The sequence below is a fragment of the Syngnathus leptorhynchus genome, chromosome 18 (assembly GCF_054491065.1).
Source record: "Syngnathus leptorhynchus isolate UIUO chromosome 18, UIUO_Slep, whole genome shotgun sequence".
Lineage (NCBI taxonomy): Eukaryota > Metazoa > Chordata > Actinopteri > Syngnathiformes > Syngnathidae > Syngnathus > Syngnathus leptorhynchus.
Genome location: NC_141212.1, coordinates 4,652,993 through 4,669,137, shown reverse-complemented (window position 1 = coordinate 4,669,137; position 16,145 = coordinate 4,652,993). Strand labels below are relative to the sequence as shown.

Below are 16,145 nucleotides of genomic sequence, written 5' to 3'. Positions count from 1 at the left end.
CAGGAAGAGGAAGAGCAAATAACACCCAAAATGAAATTGCAAGTGTGAAGTTTCTACAGGCTTTTTTAAAGTCCTTGCCACGACTCAAAATTTTTTTAATGTCATAAAATCAAGGTGACGTTTACAGAATCAGTGTTATGATAACTGGTGGAGGATTTTAGCAACACAAAAAAAATGATTCACACTAATTAAAAAAAAAAACACTCAAACACAACTTGTTAATCATTTGTGAATGTTAAAATTGTGGAATTAAAAGGTTATAGTTCATTCTACTGCCATCTGTAATGCATACCTTTGGCAGTAATGAAAGTCAGTGCAAATATGAAAGGAAGCTTCCTGCAGTTTGTTGGATGTTGAAGGCATGACACACCCAAGGTCTGGCTCTGCATTTCCAGCTCGTTTGAGGTTTTGTTTGACTTGCAGCGGTGTTAGGCTAAAATTTAAAACAGGAAAACAAAATCTGCCTATGTTACTATAAATGGATTGGGTCACTAAAAACAACAAAAAAAGCATTCATGCATGTAAAACCAGGTGTTCAGTGTACATTGAACAGCTTACTGTGTTGTCATTTATAGAGATAATATAAAACAGAAAATATGACAATTTTATTTTACAGTTTACACACACACACCATAAAAATAACGGTGCAGTCTTCCTTCAGTGCGGTGCATTTTTTTGACGCGTCTGCGCGCGCGTCCTAACGTAGTTAAAAAAAAATCGTGACAACCAATGAGATAATGCAGAGCCGTTTGAAATGAAGGGGAGCTAGCCAATCAGATGCCTTCGCGCCTTCCTGGTCACCGGTGGCTGTTGTCAAGAGGGAGGGATACAAGCTTACGTCAGACGTTAGGGGACTTGCAATTTCTAAATATTAAGATTGATTTGTTAAGTCGTAACTTTGTTGGGGGGGAGTTTTATTTTTGTTTTTGCTTTATTTGGATTTATCGCTGCAAGTGGTAAGTGCATTTGTTCTTCACTTATATTTGTGATGCTTAAAATGAAATCGCTTCCCCTTTCTCCTCCCTGGGACTTTAGATAGGCTTTAGCCGCAGCTAGCTTAGAGTTGAGTTTATCGCTGAGGTTTTGTGACTCCGACTAGTTTCTCGAGCTATGACTTAGTTTTGCTGGTTTTATTCTGAAGCTGTGCATGTAACCATAGCTTCACTTAATATTGCCCTCCGACACATAATCTATTTGATTTATCGCATGGCGCCGTTCTGTTCTGTTCGTCATCATCATCATCATTGTGTTATTCCAACTTTATAACGTCACCACTATCAATTCATGATAAGTAAGACGCTTTCATTTGGAAAGCTACTTCGCTTTGCGACCTACTTATTATATATGTATTTATTTATATTATATTATTTGTTTTGTTTCTGCCCCTCACGTTGTAAGGTCTTTTGAGGGCAACGTTTTTTTTTTCTTCCGACGGCAAGAACGTGTTCTCGCACTGTGTGCGTGAGTGTCAACTATCATGATTATTGCAAAAATCAAAATTTACAAGTGACATGTCATAAATAATAACATTTTGTCAGCAAACGCCATCGTAACTTTAACAATAGATAAGCAAACTATTATCCTTGACTTCATGGTTCACAAAAATAATGTAAAATATGATAAGATGATCAAACATTTTTATCATAATGACCCTCTAATGCACAGGTGGCAAACATAAGGCCCGGGGGGCATTTTATGTGGCCCGCAAATTGTCTATCTCCAATCTGATCCAAATGCTGCATTTCAAAGGGGCTACCAAGCTGAGTTTTGTGTTTTCAGCAGAGGGGATGTAACTTTTAAAAGCCTCATCCCACACTACCCGACCCCACCCACTCAACACACACACACACTCTGGCCTCTGAGCGATCTGATGGGAAACTGCATTCCAAATTCACCAGTGGCATCCCATATGGACCAGGACACGAGCCAGTAGTACGATCCCAGGAACTAACTTTGGGTGTGTCCTGTCATACTCTGAATTTCAATTTTTTTACATGTTTGTTTCCCCCTGCCTGAGTCTAGTAATCCTTCTCAGCCAACCCGCCAGTGAGTATTTGTATGAAATCGGCTTTACATTTTGTTGGTCAAAGTGTTAAAAAGTACTGCTTTTAATTATTTTGTTTAATTTTATTAAAGAGCTCAGTGCGTATTACCACTACACAGTTTACTAGTAAATATTAGATGTCAAGCTCATTGACCATGAAACTATTCCCGTTGAAATAGAAGTAATAATATATTAGCCTAAATATTGTCATTTGCTGTTCTAAGTTAAAGTTTGGTTTCTCACACTGGTATAAAAGACAGTGACAGTTGTTCACTAGAAATGGCTGGATGGTCCTGACACGGATGACGCATGGCTCTGGTTAAATGTAGCAGGGACAGACATGTCAGCAGTTCTGCATTAGTGTTGGTTTTCAATACACTGAGCCTCCCTGGTCACTAATGATACTGATGTGTGTATATATATACAAAACAGTTTGAAATACTGCTTATATCCTTATTTTTAACATTGCCCTCCCTTTTTTTTTTTAATCTCTTGTCTTTTTTTATTTCTTCTTGCCGTAGAAGACAATGCCGAGTCTGAAGTACCAAAGAGGGGATATGGTGATGGGCCGCTGGCCTGGTAGCAGCCTGTACTATGAAGTTAAGGTATTAGATTTTGATGCTAAAAGTCAACTGTACACAGTCATCTACAAGGATGGGACTGAGCTTGAGCTGAGGGAGCAGGACATCAGGGTAAGACCAGAACTTTAGTAGATTTAAAACATTTACACACCCCTGTCCCAATACTATTATGATAACAAAAAGAATTACAAAAGTTTTCCACCATTTATGTGACCTCATATCATGTCCAAATAAAATAAAAATAAAAAAGCATTTCTTTTCAATGTTGAAATAATTACTATTGTTTCCAGAATCCTTATCGTCTCCAGCAACAGTCCCGTTCTCGTTCCCGATCACCTGGCCGCCGTCGCAGCCGTTCCCGGTCCCCGGCGAGGACGACACGGCGCTCTTCCTCCCGTATGGCGGCCGCTACTGCGGCGGTAACGGAGAGCACGCCACCGTCAAGGCGGGATTCAAAGTTGAAGGAAATGGTTGAAGTTCGACTCAATCCTCTGGTAAGAGGCCAAGCCGCTTTATTCCTTTCTGTGTTAAATAAACAATATACACGTAAAAAATTGCTTAAAACTATCCTAAAGCTGCTTTCAGTCTTTAGCCAGTTACACCAATTTTTCTGTGATTCCGATTTCTAACCACACCACTGTCACGCTTCCTTTTGTCTTTTTTTTTTTGTCCCTCCATTGTTTGACAGCAGGAACCCACAATGGCTGCTGAGAGCAATAGTAACAATATGCATGAACACAAAGAGGAGAGTTACACTGCAAACAAAGTCAATGAGGTGAGTTGAATGGAATCACAAAAGGAGTGTTTTTGACACTTTAATGATCATCGTGTTGTATTCCCTTAAATTTAATTGGCCTATCCCTTTTACAGATAGATTTACGGCCAAAATGACCGAATTATTAACCAACTGCAATTAAATCAATTTTTAGATGAAAATAAAAGACACTGAAATTTCTTTATTGTACTTTATGGGTAAAATTTTCCTGTAAATTCTTTCCGACGAGGCAGATAATTATCATCACAAGCCCTGATGTTCCAGGGAGTGCTCCTTTTCTGCTTGTGAATGGGCTTTGAGTTAAGGCAGAGCTAATGGAATGTCATGATGCATGCACGTTAGGGGGGGCCATGCCGAGAGAGGCTCCCCTCACAAGATCCTGGCCATTCAGCCGGTCACAAGGCATACCGCCATGTGCTCTTGCTTTACTTTCTCAGTTGTCGTAATGTTGTGAAAAAAATGGAGTCCACAGTTGAGGATGGTACATTATGTTTTGTAAATTCATAAAAAATGCCTCACTGCAGTACAAGTGCTTACTATTACTGATCAAATTATTTTTTATCTTCCCTAAGGCTGATTCAAAGATGGAGCCAGAACCTGAGGTGAACCAGAATCGTTACAACCTGCGCCGCAGGAAGAATGAGCGTGAGACTAAACCACAACCGCTTCTGGAAAATACCAAGGTGGCTACAGCTCCTGCAGCCACGGTCTCCAGACTTTCCACCCAACTTGATTTTGGGGGCAAGATTGGTAGGTTTCTGGATGCACTGAGAAATGTTTACATTGTATTTTTTATATATGAATTGTAATCCCTCCAGGTAAATTTGAAGTCACAGTGCTGCCAGTTTCAAACGTTGCACAGCCCCTTTCATCTCGTTTAGTTACAGTTAATTATTTTCAAGTCATTATTATTATTTTTCAATTTAATTTATTTTAATTTAGGATAAATTTACATTTTGCAGTACAATATAGTACCACTAGAGAGCGCCAACTCTCATGTTCAAACTGTAAAATGTTACTGTGGTTTCTAACCTTTTACTCACACCATTAAAGACACTAAATGCAGATTATTTTATCTTTGTTGTGTTCAATTAAATATAAATTGAAAATAATGTGTAAATCATTGTATGGTATTCACAATTGGTGATGTTTTTAAACAAATTGTTGTTGCTTTTTTCATCTTGCAGGGGCATACTTCTGGTTGCTCTTCTTGCCATCCTGGGTTCTTTTTGTCATTCTCCAAGTCAACTTGGAGGATCCCAGTTTAGTCAATTTCCCACCCCCTGTGCCACCTCTTGAGACTTTTTGGGATGCTCAGGCTCTGGGCTATGTTGTTCTGTGGATTTTATTTCACGTCCTCCTTTATATCCTGCCTGTGGGAAAGGTTAGTAAACAGCTGATACAAGTACAAATTAAAAAAACTAAATAGGTTCATGACACCGAAAAAACAAAACAAAGATTGACCATCAGTGCATCCTGCAGTAAGGGAAGCTGTTAATTTATATTTTTCCCCCCCTCTGCAGCTAAGCGAAGGGATGCCACTGAGATCTGGTGAGAGGCTCAAATACAGAACCAACGGTAAGCTTCTGGATGGTCTTGATGTAATATTGGACTTCCACTTACTTGTGTGTGTTTTTCTGTTCCATCAGGTTTCTTTGCCATTGCGATGAGTGCTGCAGTTGTTGCAGCAGCCGTCCATCAGGGAATCGACCTCACCTACATCCACAGCCACTTCTTGCAACTTGCCGTAGCGACCTTCCTCATCTCCGTCCTGCTGAGTGTCTATTTGTATATCCGTTCCCGTTATGCTCCGCCAGACCAGCATGCACTTGGGGGAAGCTCCGGTAAGGCCAAGATGAAGAAAAGCGTACACGTCATGATGCCCTGTCTGCTTTATTAATTCATTTTCTTCATTCATTTCCAGGCAATGTGATTTATGACTTCTTCAAGGGACATGAGCTCAATCCCCGCATTAAAAATTTTGATTTGAAATTCTTCTGTGAGATGCGTCCAGGTCTGATCGGCTGGGTGAGTGGACATTGAAGTCATGTAGTCTTTTTGGTGCATTCGACAATTAAATTGCCATTTTTTGCAGATTTAATTTAGCAGATGTCCTACTGACCGAGCATTTGCTTTTTAGTGCTTGATCAACTTTGCATTCGCGCTGACAGAGATGAAACAACAAGGTTTGGCCACTCCATCCTATGCGATGATTTTGGTAAATGCCTTCCAGCTGATCTATGTCGTGGATGGTCTTTGGAATGAGGTACACAAAAGAAAGATTTTCAATTTTCTTTTTTTTTCCCTAGAAACTGAAACGGTTGATCATAACATAAGTTACATTTCAGGAGGCCATCTTGACCACCATGGATTTGATGCATGACGGATTTGGCTTCATGTTGGCTTTTGGAGATCTGGTGTGGGTGCCTTTCACTTATACCCTGCAGGCCTATTATCTGGTCAGTCACCCAAATGAACTGAGCCTCCCAGCTGTCGCTGCCATCGTCTTGCTCAAACGTAAGAAAAAATCTCAACTTTAGTATTGCAGGAATCATTCTAATAATTGAATGTTCAACATTGCATTTCTCTCTTTCAGTTATTGGCTTCTACATCTTCAGAAAATCCAACTCTGAGAAAAATGCCTTCAGGAGAAACCCAGCAGCCCCCGAACTGTCATGTGAGTGTTGAATGTTAAGTGGGCCGTGCTAGTCTTGGAAAATAAGCATAACATTTGTGGTTATTATAAATAATAACAATAAAGGTGCAACACTTTCAGCCATACCTTTTCTCTGGAAAACAACTATTAGTGAGACTTCCCCCTGGTGGCCAGGTCGCACAGACCAAAAGGAGCCAATGAATGAATTATGACTCACAAACTGTTAAATTGTTTACATACTATTCCATTGTTATCCCTTTGTGCTATTTAAAAAAAAACAGACCTCAGGACCATTCCCACAGCAACAGGAAAGAGTCTGCTGGTGTCTGGTTGGTGGGGGGTTGTCCGTCACCCCAACTACTTAGGTGATCTCATAATGGCTCTGGCCTGGTCAATACCCTGCGGTAAGATATTTTTCACAGATACATTTATTCATTTTTTTTCTCTTCAAACATAACCTTAAACCAAATTATTACAGACCTCACCCAAAATAATTTGTGCAATTTTGTAGGCTTTCGTCACCTGTTGCCGTGGTACTACATGATCTACTTCATCATCCTGCTGGTGCACCGAGACTCTCGAGACATGAGCAATTGCAGGAGGAAGTACGGCTCGGCCTGGGACGAATACTGCCGAACGGTCCGCTATCGGATCATCCCACGTGTCTACTGAGGGGACTGGTGATGGACCCTTTTTGAGCCGGTATTATTCTCACACACCAATAACTTTTATTCTCTCAATTTAAAGAAGCGGTATCATGCTATTTTAAGCTTTCCACAGGTAATTATAGGCATGTATGTATATGCTATAACGGTGATGACATTTTTTGATTAATAGGAATTATTTTGGTGGCTATTCATCTAACCTAGAAGGAAAAAAACAAAACCCACCTTCACAGTTCTCACACTTTGGTAGGCTGAGGTGCGTTCAATGACTTCTCTAAAACTAGGACATCTAAAAATTATGTTAAAAAATAATTTATTGCACCAAATAACAATCAGTAGGACTTGAGCATTCTGCACAGGGTACGTGTAAACATGTTATAATTTATTTGATGTATCAAAATTGGAACAGCCGCTTGACTACTCAAGTTGCAGAGACAGCTGCTCTGAGAAAGTCGCCGGCAATACGGAAGTGGCTCTTCACTTTGTGATGTCACAATGTGAAGACCCAGTCGTTTTCTTGGATCGACTGGGGCTGGTGCTTATAGAGGAGGAATGAGCAGAAATGCTCCAAGATCATTTTAGGTGTTTGTGGTGGGGAATTAGCATTTTTAACATTTAATTAAGCATGATATGGCTCCTTTAAACATTTGGATTGGGGATCTTTTACGCGTCAGTATATTCTAACAAAGGTTTTAGAAAAACTCAAAATGAACTTGTGTTTGCATCAGGAAGTATTTGCAAAAGAATGAGGAGGAAAATGTAATATTTTGCACTGCGATGCAAAAATAACGTCTGCAAAGAAAGTCTCGGTAGGATGTATATATTTTTGTACATACACATTTGTTTTTATACTTTTGGTAAAACAAAACCACTTGTTTCATTTTTTAGCTCCAATTAGGATTTTATTTTTAATGATTGTATTCTAACTAGTCCTTCCTTGTGATGGACGGGAACTAAATAAGTTGTACACTGCAACTACAACTTCTATTTTCCTCAGGACCCAGAAGTATTCTTCCATAAATTTGTACAGTCTCAAATTTTGTATAGATGCCTAGTGTTTGACTTAAGAGTTGTTGTTTTAATTCCTTGCATAATGGATTTGATAGGATTTTGAAACTCAAGGTGACTTGCCCAATGTGTTGGATGGGCCAAGCTTTAATGCCATGTCATTAATGACACATTTATACTGTGATACCATACAGACATGAATTACATCAATCTGCAAGCTCAGTATTTGCAACGTTTGAACTGAAAAAATTGTAAATATTTTTGCTTTATTCGTGGGAGAACAAAACATGATAGGATTTTTTTCTTTATAGATATTTAATGTTGCTTTTTTTTGTATTGTAATTTGGGCCATTGTATTATTTACAAATAAATCTGCCATATTTCATCTTAATAACACAAACGTACCTCCGCAAAACAACTGATTTAAGTATATCTGGATACACGTTGCAGCCCAAATAAAGATTTTATTTTTCTTTCATCTTAGTTTTTTTTTTTTTAACATTCATTGACGCGCTTAAGTCAAATGGTGACTTCTGACATAAGTTCAGTAAAACTTGATGAATTTCCCAATGACCAAGTAGGGCTACTACACGAATCAGTTACCAAATTGGGCTTTAATATTTTATTATTGTCATACATTAGCAACATGAAATAAATTCTATTGACATGACAGGAAAAAAAAAACGAATTTCACAATTGAATTCAGAGACACTCTGACAGATGTTGACAGACATAAATGGTCATTTCGGGGCGATCATTGGGAGACAATTCCATCATTTTCATTTTTGTTTGATTTCCGTCCGGAAAATGGCCGCTGGTTCTTCTGAACTTGAAGCTGGAAAAAAACAACAACATTAAGTTTGGAGCTCAAATTGATCCTTTGGATATTAAACAGTCTGTTCTCTTCAGACTTACTGACTTAAAGCTCTGATCGAAACAAATATTGCAACCATTTGAGTTTCATATTGTGATATAAACAATCATCCACATTATTATATACAGGATGCATAAATAACCGACATTATATATCCAAACCTCTAATAAGCACATGATGTATGATGTATTTTACCCTTGCTCCTTCCAGTAAGTGTGGCTCTTTCTGCAGTGCGTTGTTCAGTCCCTCCTCGGTGCTGAATCCCACCCAACAGAATCCTTTGTGGAACCCAGTTTCTTTATCCTGTGTAGGAAATTAGAAAAACAACACAATACAATGAGATGTCCTACAAATAACTCGTCTATGGGGCTACTTACAAATAGAAGTAGACACTTTTTAACTTGTCCAAACTGGCCAAAGTACTCCTTTATCTCCTCTGAAACACATACGAGTAGCCCATGTTAGCTAGAAGTAGAGGTGACTGCCTGATAGACAAAAGGTGATAAACACATTAAACGTTCAGTGAACGTACACACACAACTACCACATCACAGAAATCATATATTTAGATTTTAAAATAAAAACAACTCACTGCTAGCAACCGTCCATGGAACTTTGGATACAAAAAGCTCAAACACTTTCCTCGCCTGCGCCGCCATGTTTCCACCTGAATTGACACTTTGACCTAGGAAGTAATGTGCAACTTCCGGCTAGACATTGCTTAGTTTTTGCACCTCCGGTCCACCAGGCGGCAGTCCCTGCACCGACGCCTGACAGGACAGTAGAACTAAACATGGCCAAGATGGCGGCGTCCGTGGTGGAAACCGGAGAGGATGCTTTTCGAAAAATATTTAAGTTGTATAAGCGCAGAACCCCTCCGCCGGATTTCAACGATGTTATTGATTTTTCCAAATGTCTGACGAATGACAAGGTGAAGCAAATGCCAATACAGCCTGAAAACTGCTTTTCTCACGCGAGGCATGTGTAAATAACACTATACTTTGAAGACTTCTTAATTCATCAAAATAAAATAATGAACTGTCTGAATTTATCTTATCAAACATTATTTTTACACTAATTTGTAATCCTGCAATGGTAAACGTCATTTACTTCATCAGCAATCTGTCTACTGTAAATTGAAGTGTGACATTCATAATTGTTATATTCCTTGCATACAGGAAGAATTTATGATTAGAAAAGCGGAAAATTAGACTGATTTCTAAGTGTATATGTGGCAGATATTTCCAGTGAAACTAGATTCAGCTGCTGTGAGTGATAGTAATGCTGCCAAGGTTGGATTACATCCTGTCCAAGACTGGAGAGCTTTCAACTTGCAGGGCTACCCAGGTAAATTTATCAAGACTCTGACTATAAGGTAAAGATCATGACATTGTTTGCTTATTGTTTTTCAGGGTTCATCTTCATCACTAACCCATTCCGTCGCGGCTCCCAGCCCTTCTGGGTTCGACAATGTTTGAAGACTTACCCTCAAAAGCCAAATGTCTGCAACCTGGACATGCACATGTCTCCCACTGACACTCAGGATATCTGGGCCAAGAGTGTACCCAACCTCAGGTGAGGCAAGTTTACCTAACATCTATATCTCTGCATACATCTAAAAGTAATGTAGTTAACTTTATTGTTGTCATTTTCAAAAATTTCCAAGTAATAAATATGTAGCTTTTGGACCACCATGACACATTTTCAAGTAGCATGTTTAAATATCCTCCAGTTGTCCCTCTGTTGGAAAGAGAGAGCCCAGAACTCTTCTAGAGAGGCTACGTTGGGTCACCTTGGGTTATCATTACAACTGGAATAGCAAGGTAACCCAAGTTGTTAAATTAATTTATTCATTAAGTAATGCACTTTTATCAATTTATTCTACACGTTCAACTTTGATGTAGAATAGTAACAATAATTATACTGAAGCCGCTTTCTGTGTGGAATGACTTGTTGGTTCTCCATAGACTTACTCCGCAAATCACTACACTCCATTCCCAAGTGAGCTCCACCTCCTGTCTTCCCAAATAGCAACTGCCTGCGGCTTCACAGGCTTCAATGCTGAAGCTGGAATCCTCAATTACTACAGGTCGGATTCCTCTTTAGGAATCCACGTAGATGAATCCGAATTAGATCATAGTCGACCACTGTTGTCTTTCAGGTATGGGAATGGAGTTAAATGAAAACAAGAGAATGTTTTGTTTGTAGTAAAGTAAAATGATCGACTGTAAACATGTTTCTTTATCAGTTTTGGCCAGTCAGCGATTTTCCTCCTGGGTGGCACTCACAGACAGGACACCCCCACCGCCATGTACATGCACAGCGGCGATGTGATGATCATGTCAGGGCAGAGCCGCCTCCTTTACCACGCCGTACCTCGCATTGTTCCGGGCAACCAGGAAGTGGCAGCTCTGGAACCTGGGAAATGCTGCTGGGAGGGCGGTTCCGTTATGGAGCAAGTGTCCGAGGAGGACTGGACTGTATGCTCTAGGTACATCCATAGCTCCAGGATTAATATGACAGTCAGACAGGTTCTGGGACAGGGGCAGAGCTTTCCTGAGATACCTCCTCTTCCAGGACACTTAGAAGATGAAAATAATACGAAAAGGAAACGTTATAGTGACTCACCCTATACTGAAGAGACATGATAAATACATTATTACGCTTGCTTCTGGAAAAAAAAGCAATTATTTTTGTAATATACTGCACTTTGTGGCTGGAGTTGTGCAATTGAATCAGAATTACATAAAGTGGACGTGAATTCAATGCAATTCAGATCATTTATTTTACTAGTGTGCTCCAAACAAAATGTCGAAAATGTTTGTGCAGCCATTTTAAAGACCTAAATAAAGCAAGAACGGCAACACAACAAATCCTTCGGGTTACTTTTGACACTTTGGATCAATCGCTCGACGATCTATTACTTTGCCCAACGCAACAAATCCTTCGGGTTACTTTTGACACTTTGGATCAATCGCTCGACAATCTATTACTTTGCCCTGAGCTCACGCAGACGGCCCAGACCTGAGTAGTCGTTTCGGATGGCTGATGATGAGGGACTTCCTGGTGACTTTCATCCCAAAAATATAACGTCGTATAATTCCTGTCTTTAATTTTTATATCATTACGTCACCGTGATTTTAATATTTGTTGAATGTTTTAAAAGCGACAAGGTTCCATAAAGATTTGTCATCGTCAAAGGAAGCTTACGTTGTGTAGCTAGTAACCTAGCATCAACGTTTGCTGTGTTTTCGCCATGTCCGCCTCTGCTGGATGCTCCCCGGTGGGCCACAACTCGGCCCTCAGCTCTAGTATGTCAATGTTTCGTTGGCTAGAAGTGCTTGAGAAGGAGTTTGATAAAGCTTTCGTGGACGTGGATCTACTGCTTGGGGAAATAGACCCAGACCAAGTGGACATTACGTACGAGGGTCGGCAGAAGATGACCAGCCTTAGCTCCTGCTTTGCTCAATTGTGCCACAAATCCCAGACTGTTTTCCAACTTAACCATAAACTGGAGGTTAGTACATGACCGTTCGTCAATTCACTTTTACCAGTTTTTTTTAAATCTAATTTTAGGACGTTACAGATAAACTGAGGTTGAAAGTTTGTTTACAACATTCAGAGCTTATCTCTATGAATCGCGACTTATACTTGAGAGACTCAGAATTATCGTCCATGGTTCTGACAACATGATGCTGATGAATTTGAAAATCTAGAACTTAAATTTTACACATTGGTATTTTGACCACAGTGACAGAAAATAATGTGAAAACGCTTCAAAGATATCAATGTATTCAAGTTAGGCGAACTCATATAGTGGCAATACAAAATGGCTGTCCATAACCTTCTCCATCTTTCCAGGCCCAGCTGGTAGATCTTCGCTCTGAGCTAAGCGATGTCAAGGCGGAGCGAGCGGTTGTGGAAAGAGAAGTCCATGAGCAGTTACTGCAGCTTCACGCTCTCCAATTAAAGCTCCATGCAAAGGAAGGCCAAGCTCCAGACTCGGACTCCATCAAAGACAGACTCGTAAGTAGATGTTTTTAAGTTGATCATTATAAAAAGCACTTTCACAGCCATCACAAGATTTACTTGCACATCTTTTGGCACTCTACTCGATTGGGCTTCTCGCATTCTTTTAACTTGTCTGACTTTTCTGTTTCTTCTGCATTATGAGATCTGATGCTTTCTTCACTACTGATAAGATCTTAAATTTTACTATTGTATTGCATTAACTACCTCTGGTGCTGGAATCATTCATTTCTCTAATGGGTGACTTCTTTCTCTTCTTCTGCTGCCTCTTTTCTGCTAAAGCCTGCCCCAACAATGGAACAGATGGTAAGTTTGTCTGCATGTCTTTGTAGTTTTAGTTGTTGTAGTAGCAGAAAGAGATCGCCATTTCTCAAATATTGTTGTATTGAAGATTGAATTTTGGAATATTTTCTGCTTGTGGTGTTTACATGGGATGTCTCCATTGCAGCAACATGAATTGGAGGCCAGCAAGAAGGAGAAATTTGCAGAGGCAAAGCTTGAGGCTGACGTGAGACTTTATAAGAAAGAAAATGAAGCGCTTCGTCGACACATGGCAGTACTTCAGGCTGAAGTGTACGGTGCTCGACTGGCTGCCAAATATTTGGACAAGGAACTTGCTGGCAGGTATTAAAATTAACCTGAAGAACAATATTTATTGCTCATTGTTTTACCTTACCTTGGTCCCAAAGTGATGTCTTGGAGGTTTAGCTCAAGAAAATGATTTTTTTTTTTTTTTTTCACCTCCTAGGGTGCAGCAAATTCAGTTACTGGGGCGTGACATGAAAGGGCCGGCACACGACAAGCTGTGGAACCAACTAGAGGCCGAGATCCACCTTCACCGCCACAAAACCGTCATCCGAGCATGCAAGGGGCGCAACGATCCCAAGAAACCGCTTCCCTCACCTGTTGGGCATGTGGGTGTCAAAACCTGATGCGAAATCTTTCAGGTTCCTGTAGCTCATTTCTTTGCTATTGTTGTAGGATCCAGACTTGTTGAAGAAAACTCAGGGAGTGGGTCCTATCAGGAAAGTGTCACTTGTCAAAGAGGACCATGAGGGTCTGGGCATCTCCATCACGGTGAGCGCTCAAAGCCACAACACTTGATTTGTATTCATTTCAAATAAAAATCATAATCTCACAATCATAATAAAGTAACATTCGTACTCGGATGGCCTGGGAGAACGTGAATTTTTCCACTGTGTGTTCTCAGGGAGGAAAAGAGCATGGTGTTCCTATTCTCATCTCAGAAATCCACCCAACCCAGCCCGCCGACAGATGTGGAGGCTTGCATGTTGGAGACGCCATTTTGGCTGTCAACAGCATCAATCTGCGAGATGCTAAACACAAGGAAGCTGTCACCATTCTCTCCCAACAGGTACTTTATTTACAACACGCTTCGCACATCCGGAGGTTTCATTGTCTTCTTCGTTCGTACCAGTCAGGACAAATTGAGTTTGAAGTAGTGTACGTGGCTCCAGAGGTGGACAGCGATGATGAGAATGTGGAGTATGAAGACGACAACGGACACCGCTACAGACTCTATCTGGATGAGCTCGAGGAAAACAGTACAGCGCCACCTAGAGGGAACTCTGCAGCACCATCATTACAGGGTATATGTTCAGATTCACCCATTAGTCCGAACATAATGACACGATCCGATGAAATCCAATGCAAAAGTTCTCTCTCAGCTCACCAGTACGGCACTAATTGTTATACGCAAAGGATAATGAACATGAATATGAGCAATGTTAAATCACAACTCACTAGCATTAAGCTAGCACGGCTTGTTGTTTGGCAACCAAAAATACACAAGATAATTTTTTTTTTAGTTATCAAACTTTAATTAGGAGTGGGATGATTGTTTGCTATTTGACGAATGACTGCTGCTACTGTACAATATAAAAAAAAAAAAAAAAAAGGAAATTCTGTGTTTTATACCTTCCAGCAGGTCTAGCAAGTATGTTGCTGAACAACGGGACAGAAAATGGAGACACTGGAATCTCCAGTGAAGCACCATCAGAGGAAACTCCCAACAGTCGTGGCTCCTCTTAAGAGCACTCAGCCGCACCAATCAAAGTTTTATTGTGCAAATTTCTTTTTTCGATTACCGAATCAAGTCCGTGACAAGCAGTTAGTTTGTTTCCCCGTTGTTTTCTGTACAGCTTCATGTTTTTACTTTGGAGTGGGCTCGTGGCAATGATTTGGAGGAAGGAATTGTTACTTACATTAACTGGGTTCCAGACTATACATTTTGGACCCAATTTTCCGGGCACGTAAACTCAGCAAATAGTGCAATGCAGAGTGAAGGTGATGAAACCGTCCCAAAAGGACTTAGTGGTGGTTCCTTTGTGTTGATGGACAAATTTGTTTTGTAAGTTTTCCATACTAGTTATCTACACCACCTTCTTTCCTTCCAAATATTTGGAGTCACTCTTTCTGTTGCCAAACCTGACAGTGTCCCCGTGCCTGTTAAAATCCTATTTATATGGTAGTGACTATGGTTCAAATCCATTTTGGTCTTTAATATTACACTACTATTTTTTTTTTTAATTCTAACTGCCTCATCAACTTTGATGATGTAATCCATTTTTAATACAAGTCTTCATACACTAATGTGGGTATACGATGGAATTAAAAGTCTACACGCTTCTTTACAAAGCAGGTTTTTGTGACATAAAAAAAACATTTTAAACAAATTAATATGATTGGTTGTCATCTAAACCAAACACCAATTCCTGCAGCTCCTTGAATGTCTTTTTATCAGTTTTAAAGGGATTGTCAATTCTTGGTAATGTTTATTCTCAACTTGCTGTCTTAACTGTTTCATGATGTATTCCATTTGTTTATATTTCTTTTATACTCTTAATATCTTTGGACAACTAACATGACAGGAAAAGTCAACTAGAACACTTGAAACATTTAGGGGGCAACCAAACTCTTTTTAAATAATGGCAGATGTTTGCTGACTTATTATATATAGAAACAGGGTCTTAACAGGGATGTGTAGACTTTATTTCCACCGTATGTACAAAATAATCACTTTTGTGTAAGAGACTTGTACTCACTGTCACCAACATTGACAGCCCGGAAAGACTTGGTGTAATTTTGCCACTTGAAGTGGAAAACTTAGTAAACCAAAACTCACTGACCTTAACATGTTTGTGTAATTTGTTTTGCTTTTGTTAATCCGGCTCCTCTTGTTTGTACTTAAGCTATCCACTCGTATGCATTGTTATTGATAAATGTATTCCGAGCAGTTATTTCAGCCTTTAAATAAAGTTTGCTTCGTATCTTAATCTATTTTGGATAATAGCTTGATTACATTTTTTAAATGTCTCAAAGGGGAGAAGTATGAATGGAGAAGTGCCAACAATGAATATCAATGAATATGTAAACATAGTACATTGACTACCTACACAGTTTATCAGTAACTTAAGTCTTTTTTTTTGTTTTGTTAAAAAGCCAACCAATGTAGTGATGTGCATTCCAGTTCTTTTAAGCGAACCGAATCTT

At 39.6% G+C, this 16,145-nt stretch overlaps 4 protein-coding genes across 6 annotated transcripts; 3 read left to right on the top strand and 1 right to left on the bottom strand.

Annotated features, from left to right (window-relative positions):
* The first annotated feature begins 806 nt into the window (after nt 1-806).
* lbr (lamin B receptor) lies at nt 807-8,211 on the top strand. Its single transcript, XM_085937981.1, has 14 exons — nt 807-956; nt 2,566-2,736; nt 2,916-3,119; nt 3,317-3,400; nt 3,973-4,150; nt 4,588-4,784; nt 4,924-4,978; nt 5,050-5,244; nt 5,325-5,428; nt 5,541-5,666; nt 5,749-5,917; nt 5,997-6,077; nt 6,338-6,460; nt 6,568-8,211. Exons 2-14 carry the CDS (start codon nt 2,572-2,574, stop codon nt 6,726-6,728), a joined length of 1,842 nt encoding a protein of 613 aa, XP_085794107.1. The 5' UTR covers nt 807-956; nt 2,566-2,571; the 3' UTR covers nt 6,729-8,211.
* Nucleotides 8,212-8,324: 113 nt separating this feature from the next.
* slirp (SRA stem-loop interacting RNA binding protein) lies at nt 8,325-9,356 on the bottom strand. Its single transcript, XM_085937983.1, has 4 exons — nt 9,196-9,356; nt 8,981-9,039; nt 8,799-8,906; nt 8,325-8,564 (listed from the first exon to the last, which is right to left on the bottom strand). Exons 1-4 carry the CDS (start codon nt 9,260-9,262, stop codon nt 8,484-8,486), a joined length of 315 nt encoding a protein of 104 aa, XP_085794109.1. The 5' UTR covers nt 9,263-9,356; the 3' UTR covers nt 8,325-8,483.
* On the top strand, nt 9,179-11,461 carry alkbh1 (alkB homolog 1, histone H2A dioxygenase). The gene is made up of 6 exons (XM_085937982.1): nt 9,179-9,534; nt 9,842-9,950; nt 10,016-10,178; nt 10,336-10,426; nt 10,571-10,764; nt 10,852-11,461. Exons 1-6 carry the CDS (start codon nt 9,397-9,399, stop codon nt 11,249-11,251), a joined length of 1,095 nt encoding a protein of 364 aa, XP_085794108.1. The 5' UTR covers nt 9,179-9,396; the 3' UTR covers nt 11,252-11,461.
* Nucleotides 11,462-11,630: 169 nt separating this feature from the next.
* Nucleotides 11,631-15,928, top strand: gopc (golgi-associated PDZ and coiled-coil motif containing). Of its 3 annotated transcripts, none has more exons than XM_085937281.1 (9): nt 11,631-12,120; nt 12,465-12,629; nt 12,915-12,938; nt 13,081-13,256; nt 13,381-13,546; nt 13,614-13,709; nt 13,843-14,007; nt 14,071-14,242; nt 14,581-15,928. In XM_085937281.1, the coding sequence occupies exons 1-9, from the start codon at nt 11,860-11,862 to the stop codon at nt 14,682-14,684; spliced, it is 1,329 nt and encodes a 442-aa protein (XP_085793407.1). In that variant the 5' UTR covers nt 11,631-11,859; the 3' UTR covers nt 14,685-15,928. The 3 variants fall into 3 exon arrangements, with proteins under 3 accessions (XP_085793407.1, XP_085793406.1, XP_085793408.1); XM_085937280.1 differs by having other exon boundaries at nt 14,578-15,928; XM_085937282.1 differs by lacking the exon at nt 12,915-12,938 and having other exon boundaries at nt 14,578-15,928.
* The last annotated feature ends 217 nt before the right edge of the window (nt 15,929-16,145 follow it).